The sequence below is a fragment of the Salmo trutta genome, chromosome 20 (assembly GCF_901001165.1).
Source record: "Salmo trutta chromosome 20, fSalTru1.1, whole genome shotgun sequence".
Lineage (NCBI taxonomy): Eukaryota > Metazoa > Chordata > Actinopteri > Salmoniformes > Salmonidae > Salmo > Salmo trutta.
In genome coordinates this window covers 40,447,113-40,461,574 of record NC_042976.1, presented here as the reverse complement: position 1 = coordinate 40,461,574, position 14,462 = coordinate 40,447,113, and the positions used below count along the sequence as shown (strand labels likewise).

The following is a 14,462-nucleotide window of genomic DNA, read 5'->3' as shown; positions in this document are numbered from 1 at the left end:
TATGACATTTTCCTTGAAAGCCTAGGACGAACCAGGGGTTGTGTGGAGTATGTCCTCTGGCCATCTAAAGAGCCCAGTGCCATGCTCTAGTGCAGAAGGCAGAATGAGATAATCACACTACATAGCATCATTAGCAGCAGCTCCCCTGCCCCCCACCAGGGCCAGTAGCACTCACTCACCCCTGCAGTGGTTGATATCATCACATCACTGTGAAAATGCAGACACACTCAGCCCGCCCGCCCGCAGCCTGACGCCTTAAACCTCCATGGCAGTGTACCAGCCCCTCTCCTCTCTTCTCCCCTCCCCGGCTCTCCTCTCCTGCAGACAGGCCTCAGACCCATTCTCTCCCAGGCACTCAAGGTTATCTCTGCCAGTCCCTGGCACCCAGCCAACCTGTCAGCCACACGGCTCCGCCGAGGATGAATGAATCATTGGGAAGTTAGCGAGCACCCCTGATAACAAGCATCTCCCTATGATCATCTTCCTAATTAAGATCTGACTTCTTTTATGTGATCTTTAGTGGAACATCAAAATATAAATTTCAGACAATTAACCAGTCAACGTGATGACTCTATTCATCATTCCAGAAGGAATTTCCAAAAGCAGCCAAAACATTGACTTTCAGATTTACACAAACACATGCCTGGTCTCTTGAATATTCATGTGTATCTTTATTGAGAAACTAATTTCAATACAGTAATTATAAAACTACGTTGTCATTATGCGAATCTATTCTAATATAGTCAGTAAGAAGCATTACACATAGCTACTGATGCCTTTTGTGGTAAAATCTCTAATAAAAATAAATCAACCTGGCATTTTACAAATGATGGTTATGGGGGCTGAATTACATTAGACTGTAGACAGTAGACTCCTTCCATGTCACCATTTGCAATTCAACTCAAAGTTGACGAAGATGAAAAGAAGATAATATGAACTTCGAATAACACAATGAATTTCAAACACTCACATTTCACATTCAAAGGATGGGGGATATTATTGTAAATAAAATAATGTAAACTATTGTGTAAGTTTAGATTTAAGCTAGCTCTGAAAAGAGACTAAATGTTTCATTCTAAGCTTTGACCAGAATCTTGAGTAGAGTATGTGTTCTGTCCCAGACTTGTTGAAGGCGTGGGCTTCGAAGCTACCAAGGATGGTAGCCTCGCTCGAAATATTACACACGTGTTCTGTGGAATTGTGGAATTTCAGTACAGTAACATATTGAGTTTTCGCTTATCCTCTTGTGCTTCAATCGCTATAGAAAACTCTAACCGCATTACGCAGGGAAACACCTTGAAGCAGGAAAAAGTGGCTCTCTTTACAAGGTTGTTCAATTATAAACTACGTACAAGAACAGAATGATGAACTCCAACAATTTCTAAGTGTCTCTGATGGTCGAAAATCATGAAATTGTAGAATTTTTGGAATAGAATCCTTGAGTGTCTGACATTTCCTTCCATACAATAGGCAACCTCACATGGCAAGATATTTACTGTTATTTAAAAATATCAAACTTAATTTAAAAAAATTTATAAGATAACAATTTCACAATCCTTCCCCTAGCCTAAACATGTTGATAAGAGTACTCTATGAGAGGCCTCAAACTGACATATAAAGCACTTAGTCTTGCTAAGGGGTCATTGATTAAACCTGCAAAACATTTGTTTATATCCTCACAAACACTTGACCAAACTATTTCCTAGCATGGTGAGCTGTCTACAGCAAAAGACTCCTCCTACGAGTGTAGTATAACTGTATGATCAGCATGGAGCCTCCGCCTCCCTTGAACTAAAGAGGAGAACATCTCCAATCATTATGGCCATTAGAAATCAAAAGTTTAGCAAATCTAATTAAAATGTAAACAGTGTAATGAGGACATCAGTGATTTAGGCAAACGTCTCTCTTGCTGCCACTGGGGTTATGATAATTACTGAAGAAAATCTATGAACGCACATGAATCCTCTACAAGTCCAGATTAAAAGCATTACTGCTAAACCTAGTTTTGTACACCTGGGGATTGTCTATTCTAACCAATCCCCAACAGGCTCCGAGCTGCCTCCACTCTTTATGAGTCCAGAGACAGAGCGAGGATTATGTGAGGGAGATGAAACAAAACCTACATTTCATTGTTTCAAATTGCAAGAAAATGGGTTTAAAGGCAGAGTTACACTCCAATTAAATCATTTAAATGACCCATATGACATACATGGCCTGAATTAACCACCCTTGCTGTATGAATTTTGAAAGCATTTTAAGGTATCACTAAGTAAGCTCAATGTACCGTGCAACACTAAGATTTATTTAAAAGGATGAATGAGGACATTTTGGTCAGTCAAACAATTTATGGGTTAATGACTGACTGCTACCTGGTATCATGCCTAAAAGCAAAGCATTTTTACTATTCTCTTGAAGGACGTATGCACATTACAAATTTCTGTGCAAATGTTCCTTATTTTAGTATTTTCTATATCCACTGGTTATGGTTTTAAGGGTGATGGATGGGGTTAAGGTGAGGGTATGGTTAGAGGTAATCTGGCTCTAAATACACTAAACACAACAGTCAAATCCTAACTGTAATCTTCAGAAAGACTGAACAAAGCAAATGTTTTTTTTTAAACGCTGCGCTTTCCACAACATGTACAGTAAATGTCAAGCAGATATGCGAGTTGGGGGGGGTGGGTTAAACCTCTTAAAGATGGGCTTCGAGAGACGAAAGGAAATGGTCTTAGCGCCTTTTAAACTCAAATGAACACCACTGTGAGTTTATGTAATTAACACACGCCATAAGAAGTAGCCTAAACTAACCCACATAAAAAAAACATGATCTAAAGCCAAGTGTCTGATAATGTACAGTGTTATCCCTGTGTGTGTATTACGTTTAACAAGGATCTCAATGGAACCGCATGTCTTTAGATCCAGAAAGCCTGCATAAATAAATGCACAGGATAAAAGGGAGGAGACATACGAAGGGTGAGCACAAGCAACGGATAATGGACACACATGCATTTTTATAAAATGTCTATATGCTGTCGGTCAGGAAAAAGAAGAAGGAAAACAGTGAGCCCACAGTCCCTGTGTCTAAATGGCATGGTATAGGGGGTGGGGGTGGTGGGGGGGTCAAGGATGCATGGTCCTTCATCTTTGCATTAGAGCACACACTTCTCTCAGTATAGCGACAGACAGCTGCTTCCACTTTCTAAAGCAACCCAACTTAGATCACTGGAGGAATTGTCAGCACACCCGAGAAACATACAAAGATAACATAGCAAGCTGCCATGAGGGAGACGAGAGCGAGAGAGAGAGAGAGAGAGAGCGAGAGAGGGGGAGAGGGAGAGAGCGAGAGAGGGGGAGAGAGAGAGAGAGAGGCAGAGAGAGGCAGAGAAGCATTGGAGAGAAGCATTGGAGAGAAGAGGGGGAATGCTGCATTGAGAAGAGATGGGATTTGTTCTATTTGCATGTCTCACTCCCCTGGGGTCTCCCTCGCTTTTCAAATGAAAAGCACGAAAGACAACACTTAACATATTTGCTTAAAGATGACAAGCCTGCACTGATTTCATTTGCGCAAGGCTTTGTCTAGAATTGAGATGGGAGAGACCGAATGGGATTTGTTACAGTTACTGACAAATGTATCTGTCTGAACGGATGAGCATTTCATCAATTTACAACAGCCCCACAGACCTCCCAGGGGGTGTTTACACAGAAGTAACTTAAGTTAGTCACAAGCTTGCTTTAATTGTCACCATTAGAGGACAACAAAAACTGTCAGTCTTATTCATACACACCATCCCACAGGAAATGGCTCTGGTCACATCTTCCACTGAAGCCAATTCTAGCCCTCACTTATCATAATGCACCCTTTACTGTAGCTCGCTGAGAGACTTATCTACAGACAATGTTAAAATCCACTGCTTCATTATGCTTTGAGTTGTCTTGGGTATGTCTGTATCAGCTTTGCACATCTGGATTTGTGGATTTTCTCCCATTCTTCTTCCTTACAGATTTTCTCAAGCTCTGTTAAGTTAGATGGGGAGAGGCGATGTACAGCAATATTCAAGTCTTTCCATAGATGTTCAATGGGATTCAAGTCTTGGCTTTGGCTGTGCTACTCAAGGACTTTCACATTCTTGTTCTGAAGCCATTCCAGCATTGCTTTGGCTGTATGGTCATTGTCCTGTTGGAAAGTAAATCTTTGCCCCGCAGTCTACGGTTTATTTGTACTCCGTAGCAGGTTCTCATCAAGGATTTGCCTGTATTTGGCTCCATTCATTGTTCCCTCTATCCCTACCAGTCTCCCAGTCCCTGCCGCTGAAAAGCATCCCAATAGCAAGATGCTCTGACCACCATGCTTCACAGTAGTGATGGTGTTAGATGGGTGATGAGCAGTAACTGTTTTTCTCCAGAGATAGCGCTTTGCATTCAGGCCAAAGAGTTCAATTTATGTCTCATCAGACCAAACTCCAGGCGTGCTGTCATGTGCCTTTTTCTCAGGAGTGGCTTCCGTCTGGCCACTCTCCCATAAACCGCAGATTGGTGAAGTGCTGTAGAGTCTGTTGTCCTTCTGGCACGTTCTCCCATCTCCCAGCCAAGGAACTCTGTAGTTCTTTCAGAGTGGTCATTGGGTTCTTGTTCACCCCCCTATCCAAGGTCCTTCTTGCCCGGTTGCTCAGTTTGGTCACCGGCCAGCTCTAGGCAGAGTCTGGGTAGTTCCATATTTTTCCCCATTTCCCAATGATGGAGACCACTGTGCTCTTGAAAAATGTCAACACCCTAGAAAATGTTTTATGACCTTCCCGAGATATATGCCTCATCACAATTCTATCTCAGACCTCTAAGGACAGTTCATTGGACTTCATAGTATAGTTTGCATGTCGCCACCTACTGTGCTGGAGTGTGTGGGTAATCACGGTTTACAACATTTCTAAATTCTCCTACCTAACTCAGTACTACTAACTTCTAATAGACCCTCCCCCATCCCCAAAATCCCTTCCAAATCCCCCAAAATCCCTTCTACCCCCCGAAAAAAATCCCTTCCAAACCCCATCCAACCTCAATGACCCTACACTTCTGACATGCACTGTCAACTGTGGGACCTTACATAGACAGGTGTGTTTCTTTCTAAATCATGTCCAAACAATAGAATTGGCCACAGGTGGACTCCAATCAAGTTGTAGTAACATCTCAAGGATGATCAAAGGAAAACGGATGCACCTGAGCTGAATTTGGAGCGTCATAGCAAAAGGGTGTGAATAGTTATGTAGATTATATTTCTGTATTCCATTTTCGATAAATTAGCATTTCTAAAAACATGTTTTCACTTTGTCATTATGAGGGATTGTGTGTAAATGGGTGAGAAAAAAAACGTATATTTAATCCATTTTGAATTCAGGCTTTAACACAACAAAATGTGGAATAAGTCAAGTGGTATGAATACTTTCTGAAGGCACTGTATGTTATGGCCCTAGACTCGATTTCAGAGGTTGACGCCACCTCTCTCTCTATTGATTTACTGAAGGACAGGTTGGGATCCCTAGGATCTGACATGGTGGAATTCATCTTTCAATCATATTCTACCATACAACTACATGACTTGTAAAAGCGTATGAATATACAGCATGCATGACAAATCATAATGTATGGTGTTGATTATGAAAATGCTAGAGTGAAAATGAAAAAAAATATTGTGAATGTTGAGGTTCATATCATACCATGTACTGAGGGGATAGGAATTTAAATACACTATATATATAAAAGTATGTGGACGCCCCTACAAATCAGTGGATTCGATTATTTCAGCCACACCCATTGCTGACAGGTGTATATAATCGAGCACACCGGCATGCAATCTCCATAGACAAACATTGGCAGTAGAATGGCATTACTGAAGAGCTTAGTGACTTTCAACGTGGCACCGTCATAGGATGCCACCTTTCCAACAAGTCAGTTCATTCAATTTCTGTCCTGCCCCGGTCAACTGTAAGTGCTGGTAGGCCACACAAGAACTGTTAGTTGGGATCTACATGAAATTGATTTCCATGGACTAGCAGCAGCACACAAGCCTAAGATCACCATGAGCAATGCCAATTGCTGCTGGAGTGGTGTAAAGCTCGCCGCCATTGGACTCTGGAGCAGTGGAAACGCCTTCTCTGGAGTGATGAATCACGCTTCATCATCTGGCAGTCCGACGGACGAATCTGGGATTGGCGGATGCCAGGAAAACGCTACCTGCCCCAATGCATAACTGTAAAGTTAGCTTGAGGAGGAATAATGGTCTGGGGCTGTTTTTCATCGTTCGGGCAAGGCCCCTTAGTTCCAGTGAAGGGGAATCTTAACGCTACAGCATACAATGACATTCTAAACGATTCTGTGCTTCCAACTTCGTGGTAACAGTTTGTGGAAGGCCCTTTCCTGTTTCAGCATGACAATGCCCCCATGGACAAAGCGAGTTCCATACAGAAATGGTTTCTCGAGATCAGTGTGGAAGAACTTGACTGGCCTGCACAGAGCCCTGACGTCAACCCTACATCTAGTGGAAAGCCTTCCCAGAAGAGTGGAGGCTGTTATAGCAGCGAAGGGGGGACCAACTCCATATTAATGCCCATGATTTTGGAATGTGATGTTCAACGTGCATGTGTCCACATACTTTTGGTCAGGTAGTGTATCATTTTGCTCTGTGACTTCTATGTTTTGCATGGACTGGTTGCTCCAATAAGGAGAAAATGAATCCAGAATGCATATGTAGCCTATGTTCTTCACTTAAGGGTTGCTGAAAAGTACTATTTGAATTGTACAGTACTAGAAACGGTCAGCAACGTTCAGATCAAACGCATGTCCTATCTTTCAGCTTTATCGGCTTTAACCCTTCAAAGATGTTATCCAGTTTCACTCCTCTTTTAGCAGTAGCACAATTAACTGTAGGTACATGATTCCTATTCATACTGTATACAATGTACATAGTTGTAATGTAAAAAATTCTTAAATTAAATTTAAATTACATCCATTTGTTTAATCAATTCAGAAAACTGATGGAAATATGTGTATTGAAACTATTTAGGAGTGTGTCCATGTACATTACATTTGTATTATTTATGATTAAGTTACTAACTATTCGTTTCTAAAAAATATACTGCAAGTATCATTTGCCTAATTGCAGCAATTACATACTGTATCTTTCCCAATATAAAAACAGCAATTATGAAGGGTGTCACAAGAAATGTGGATGCAATGAAAAACAATTGCGACAAGTAAGTAGAGTGTAGTCACATTAGCAAAAGCTATGATATATCATGCTGCAGTATTTGCCTATAAGTACTCTGCTAACATGACAACATGCCAGGCATCGGGTGAAGAGGGTGGTGAAAAGGGGAAGAGTCAGCATCTGTCATCAAGCGCACCACAAAACCCAAGACGAGGATCCATGTCAACCACACAGCTTAGATTGCAATCAGAAGTGCAATCAAATGAGGAATAAACAGACCTGTCAGGGTATTGACCACACATACTGGAGAAGCCAAAAGGTTAAATCATGACTGAAGAAAATTGCCTATGAGCAGCCTATGGCCCCGGCGCTGCGTTAGGACATAGTAGCTAACGGGACTAGGTCCATGTCGTCTATTATTATCTATTCTATCCTCAGCTGCTAATAACTAAAGTTAGCAATACTGTACTCATAACTATATCTAAAATGTAAGATGTTAACGTATTAAAAAAAGCATTATGTTTTACAACCACACAGCAACATCTTGGGAGTGCTGAATGCAATTAGTTAGATTCACCTAAAACCATCAGACATGTGAAAAAGCACTGAGAAATATGTACCAACAAAGTGCCTTAAAACACATTTATGATCATTTAAACTTTTATGGAAACACGTTACAGCAAAGACAGCCTACGGAGGTTAGAGAGGTTAGAGCCCTGGCGGAGTGGTGCCAGGAAAGTAACCTCTCCCTCAATGTCAGAAAAACAAAGAAGCTGATCGTGGACTTACAGGAGACACAGGAGGGAGCACGCCCCCATCCACATCGACAGGGCCACAGTGGAGAGGGTCAAAAGCTTCAAGTTCCTTGGCATGCACTTCACTGAGGACCTGAAATGGTCCCACCACACCGACACCTTGGTGAAGAAGGCATAACAGCGCCTCTACAACCTCGGATGGCTAGCCCCGAAGATCCTCAGAAACGTTTACAGATGCACCATTGAGAGCATTTTTTCGGGCGGCATCACCGCCTGGTACGGACACTGCACCGTCCTCAACCGCATGGCTCTCCGGAGGGTGGTGCGGTCAGCCCAAACGCATCACCGGGGGCACCCTGCCTGCCCTCCAGGACATTTACAGCACTTGATGTCAAAGGAAGGCAAAGAAGATCATCAAGGACCTCAGCCACGTTCTGAAAACTCTGCTACCTTCTAGCAGGCAAATGCCTCAAAGCTGGGACCAAGATAGTGAAAAACAGCTTTGATATCTCCAGACCATCAGACATCACTAGCTGGCTACCTGCCCGGTACTCTACCCTGCACCTTGAGACTAATGCCCCGTGTATATACACTGAGTGTACAAAACATTAGGAACATGATCCCTTATTGATGTCACTTGTTAAATCCACTTCAATCAGTGTAGACGAAGGGGAGGAGACAAGTTAAAGAAGGATATTTAAGGCTTGAGACAATTGAGATATGGATTGTGGTTTGAGTGTGTCAAGAACTGCAACGCTGCTGGGTTTTCATGCTCAACTGTTTCCCGTGTCTATAAAGAATGGTCCACCAGCCAAAGGACATCCAGCTAACTTCACACAACTGTGGGAAGCATTGGAGTCAACATGGGCCAGCATCCCTGTGGAACGCTTCGACACGTTGTAGAGTCCATGGCCTTACGAATTGAGGCTGCTCTGAGGGCAAAAGAGGGTGCAACTCAATATTAGGAAGGTTTTCTTAATGTTTTGTACACTCAGTGTAGAGTCATTGAATGCTGGTCACCTCGTATCCTATGTATATACTGTTGTTTGCTCACTGTGTATGTACAGTGCATTCGTTAAGTATTCAGACATCTTGACTTTTTCCACATTTTGTTACGTTACAGCTTTATTCTAGAATTTATAAAAATGTTGATAAAAAATCTAGTTGTAGAAACATCTCAATGATGGTTTTTATTCCTCATCAATCTACACACAATACCCCATCTTTGCACATTTATAAAAAAAATAATATCTGAAATATCACATTTACATAAGTATTCAGACCCTTTACTCAATACTTTGTTGAAGCGCCTTTGACAGCGATTACAGCCTCAAGTATTCTTGCGTACGACGCTACAAGCTTGGCAAACCTGTCCAGAGATGTTCGATTGGGTTCAAGTCTGGGCTCTGGCTGGGCCACTCATGGACATTCAGAGACTTGTCCCGAAGCCACTGCTGCGTTGTCTTGGCTGTGTGCTTAGGGTCGTTGTCCTGTTGGAAGGTGAACCGTCGCCCCAGTCTGAGGTCCTTAGCGCTCAATAGCAGGTTTTCATCAAGGTTCTCTCTGTACTTTTCTCCGTACATCTTTTGCTCTATCCTGACAAGTCTCTCAGTCTCTGCCGCTGAAAAACATCCCCACAGCATGATGCTGCCACCACCATGCTTCATCATAGGGATGGTGCTAGGTTTCCTCCAGACGTAACGCTAGGCATTCAGGCCAAAGAGTTAAATCTTGGTTTCATCAGACCAGAGAATCGTGTTTCTCATGGTCTGAGAGTCCTTTAGGTGCCTTTTGGCAAACTCCAAGCGAGCTGTCATGTGCCTTTTACTGAGGAGTGGCTTCTGACTGGCCACTCCACCATAAAGGCCTGATTGGTGGAGTGCTGCAGAGATGGTTGTCCTTCTGGAAGGTTCTCCAATGTCCACAGAGGAACTCTGGAGCTCTGTCAGAGTGACTATTGGGTTCTGGGTCACCTCCCTGACCAAGGCCCTTCTCCCCCGATTGCTAAGCTTGGCCGGGCTGCCAGCTCTAGGAAGAGTCATGGTGGTTCCAAACTTCTTCCATTTAAGAATGATAGAGGCCATTGTGCTCATGGGGACCTTCAATGCTGCAGAAATGTTTTGGTACCCTTTTCAAGATCTGTGCCTCGACACAATCCTGTCTCGGAGCTCTACGGAAAATTCCTTTGACGTCATGGCTTGGCTTTTGCCCTGACATGCACTGTCAATTGTGGGACCATATACAGACAAGTGTGTGCCTTTCCAAATCATGTCCAATCAATTGAATTTGCCACAGGTGGACTCCAATCAAGTTGTAGAAACATCTCAAGGTTAATCAATGTAAACAGGATGCACCTGAGCTCAATTTCGAGTCTCATAGCAAACGGCCTGAATACTTACGTAACTAAGGTATTTCTGTTTTTAATTTTTAATACATTAGGAAAAAAATGATAAAAACCTGTTTTCACTTTGTCATTATGGGGTATTGTGTGTAGATTGATGAGGAAAAACATTTATTTAATCCATTTCAGAATAAGGCTGTAACGTAACAAAATGTGGAACGCACTGTATACTGTATTATTGACATAGCCCATCCTAATATACCTACTACTATACCTACCACTTTCTTTTCTACAATATATACTGTCTATACACACCACGTATTTATATTCTGCTTTTGACACATGCTCATGCTAATATACAGTATCTTCTCAGGATTATTAATTGGACACGCTCTGTCATTTCTTGATGTCTCGTTTCGATTTTTTTGGATTATTTGAGTATTTGTATTGTATTTGCGAGACATTTTATTGCACTTTTGGAGCTAGTAACACAAGAATTTCGCTGCACCTGCTATAACACCTGCAAAATTGTGTACGCGACCAATACACTTTGATTTGAGTGGTAGTGATGTACATTTTACTGAAGAGGAATCTCAGCTCTCTGTTAATTACTTAATTCCCTCGCATATGAATTCAAATGAGATGTGTGAACAAAACTATGTTTGATTTTTGCATTGAGAAAATAAGTGTTCAATTTAAGTATCAAAACTTCATACAGATAAACAAGACCCAATGGGTAAACACTGGTTGAATCAACGTTGTTTCCATGTCATTTCAACCAAAGAAAATGTATGCGATGATGTTGAATCAACTTAAGGCCATTTTGTATTTTTTTTTAACCTAAATCCAATGACAAGGTGACATTTTTTGTTGATTTCATGTAGAATTCACGTTAGTTGAAAACTCAACCAAATGTAAATCAAAACTAGACGTTGAACTTACGTCTGTGCCCAGTGGGGAAGTTCCGAAACTGAATTTCTTACGTGTCAATATTATAATGTTAAGTACAAATCTGGAGTAAATCTATTTATCACCCTGAACAACTGCTAACACTTGCAGGGTGGGCTGTGGACTGCAGCGGGTCATAATATGTGCCCCTGTAGGCTATAGAATGAGGGTAACCAATTCTGATGGAGACAAATAATGTGGAAATGTTGAATGTGAATTTTCTGATAATAAAATGAAGAATGAGCAAAGTTTCCCATAATGCTGAAAAGTGAAAGTACAAGGACAGCATGACACAAGACAGATATGAGGGGTGGTAAACAGCACTTTAGGATGTGGGAGTTGTGCTGCTGATCATTGTCCTTACTGATTAACTCACACATTTGCCTTCAGCTTTACTGAATGTTCACAAAAAAAGGTTGTTCCAGCTCTAATATTTTGCTGTCTGCAAAGGCAGACTTAACCCACTAAAGTGGCATGTTATTTACTGGTATCAAATTACTTCAATGTATTAACTCCATATGAGAAATGGCATATACAAAGTAATATCTGATTAATAAAACATGCATAAGTCGACACATGATGGGCCACTTATCCATTCATTTCACCACACAAACAAGAGTTAATGCCCCATACACTTTCATGATCATAAGCAAAGTCTATATGAAGTCGTAAATGCCCCTGGACTCGACTGGATGCATGACAGTGCAATTTGGAGCTAATGCCAATGGTCTAATATATTGGTTGAATTTCTGAACATCAGAGACAGGCAAAACAGTAGCGAGAAAATACATTGGAGCTTGTAACAATACATGGAAGAAATCCCTCATAAAGCAATCGCTTCCCCAATGACATGAGAGCTGGTCTCCCACTCCCAAATGCTACTTTTACATTATGTTAATCTCAAACCACCAGTAATACTTTTGTTAATGCGGATAGGGGAAGCAGCTCCCGTCTGGTAAAGATAAATTGACGCATAAAATATGACAATACATACATTTCAGACACATGCAAAAATAAACAAGATTTATAGTGTGTGAAACGAAATGTTAACGCAAAATACAGAAGTTACGCACTAACTTGTTCTTCACAATGTAGAACTGATAATAGCCTAAGTATCATCATTAACATTTTTAGGCTAGTGGCAGTATTATGCTATACTGTAACTATTGTTATTATTATTATCATTATTAGTTAACTTTTAGTTTTGAACCAATATACCTTACTAAAATAGCACAGTACAGCATATCCCAAATAAAATGCCCCCACATGGTAAACATGCTATTCACAACCAGCTACGTGCATTTAACAAACGATTGTTATTTTCTAACCTATTATTGGTATTTCTATAACAAACTATTGCAACGTCACAGTTTAACTTTTCAACATTAAGATGAGCCATGCATACACAACATAGACGCACCGGGAAAATGCTCCCAGTTATCATGTAATCAATCAATCAATAAGTGAAATAGTCCAACATACCATAAATACTGGTGCTAGTGATCATGTCTTCTTTACGCCTAAAAACAAGGGGAAAGGAAAAAACAGCAGAATCTGAATTTTCACGAGGAGGAATTCCAAATGTTGCTTCTCATTAACAGGCACTTTTCCTTTAAGCTATCGAATTTCCCTGCTTTTTCAAACGTGGGTCCTTTCGTCAGGTATTCATTTGAACCTACATGCATATAACTATGAAGAAAGAAAAAAAAAAAAAAAAAAGCTATTGGATAACATGTGAAGAGAGCCAAAACACATGACCATGAATGTTAAGCCTAGATCAGTACTCCTTGTTCCTTGCTGACGCTCCCTACGATGATTTAAAAACACATTATCTTGCAACCCCATTAGGGGAAGCGGCTGAAGCAGCATGAATGATGTGGTCACATTACTTTCAAAATACTGTTATACTACATACAGCCAATTGTCACCACGAAGAGCGCAATGACAACGTATTTATTAGCCACCTGCCACCAGTTATCGCAGCAAGTGTATCTTCAGAATATCGTCATGTTTTCACTTGAAAGTTACTTTGCAACAATTTGTATCGCCCTCATCACTTTCTCATTAAAATGATTGATTATTAAATCATTAATTGCCTCGAGCGCCTGATTGATTCTCAACCGTGCCATAAACTTCAAATCCTTGCAGTAGCTATAGTCTACTTTCGCATTTGACATTGCCTATATATACATTTTTAATAGATGATAGTTGGATAGGTACTACGCTGCATAATGCGTGATGCGTGAGAACGTTTCAAGGCGTACACCACAAAAAGCGCTTACTCTTGCGTATTGCAGCCTCGCTTCTTTTTAATTGTTCATATCTAAGATAGAGACACTTTAACTCTTACCTGTATATATGACAGGGTAGCTTCAGAGATTATAGTAACATCGATCCAGTGGATATGCTTGATGAATGGGTGCTCGGGTTAAACGCGACTGCTTGCGATTTGAAACCATTCCAAGTTAGTGAGAGGAAGACTGACCAAAGCCTCTGCCATATTGGAATTCCAAACCCTGGACAGCTGCTCTACAGAAGGCAGCATGCGGCGCACTGCGCATGTATTCTGTCGGACGAGGCCAATTCAAAGCGTTTCCTTCCATAGATGTGACAATTTATAGGTTGCGTTTACATTGGGTAATTGCTTTGCTTTTTATTATGCACTGTAGTCTATATTTCACATGGAATATACACTGAGTGTACAAAATATTCCTAATATTGAATTGCACCCTTTTGCCCTCAGAACAGCCTCAATTCGTGTGGGCATGCACTCTACAAGGTGTCGAAAGCGTTCCACAGGGATGCTGGCCCATGTTGACTCCATTGCTTCCCACGGTTGCGTCAAGTTGCCTGGATATCCTTTGGGTGGTGGACAATTCTTAATAGACACGGGAAACTGATGGGCGTGAAAAACCCAGCAGTGTTGCAGTTCTTGACATATGCAAGCCGGAGTGCCTGGCATCTACTATTATACCCCATTCAAAGGAACTTAAATCCTTTGTCTTGCGGATTCACCCTCTGAATGGCACACACACAATCCATGTCGCAATTGTTTCAAGGCTTAAAAATATTTCTTTAACCTGTCTCCTCCGCTTCATCTACACTGATTGAAGTGGATTTAACAAGTGACATCAATATGGGATCATAGCTTTCACCTGGATTCACCTGATCAGTCTGTCATGGAAAGAGCAGGTGTTCCTAATGTTTTGTACACTTAGTG

At 41.3% G+C, this 14,462-nt stretch overlaps 1 protein-coding gene across 2 annotated transcripts in view; it reads right to left on the bottom strand.

The window, feature by feature from the left end:
* Nucleotides 1-13,890, bottom strand: part of LOC115156061 (fidgetin-like) — a 37,817-nt gene extending 23,927 nt beyond the window's left edge. The window contains exons 1-2 of one of the 2 annotated variants that reach the window (XM_029703290.1): nt 13,593-13,890; nt 12,725-12,762 (exon numbers count right to left, since the gene is read on the bottom strand). In XM_029703290.1, coding sequence (XP_029559150.1) covers nt 12,725-12,749 — 25 coding nt within the window. In that variant the 5' untranslated portion in view covers nt 12,750-12,762; nt 13,593-13,890. The remainder of the gene's footprint in view (nt 1-12,724; nt 12,763-13,592) is intronic. The other variant, XM_029703292.1, reaches the window with a different exon arrangement.
* Between the last annotated feature and the right edge of the window lie 572 nt (nt 13,891-14,462).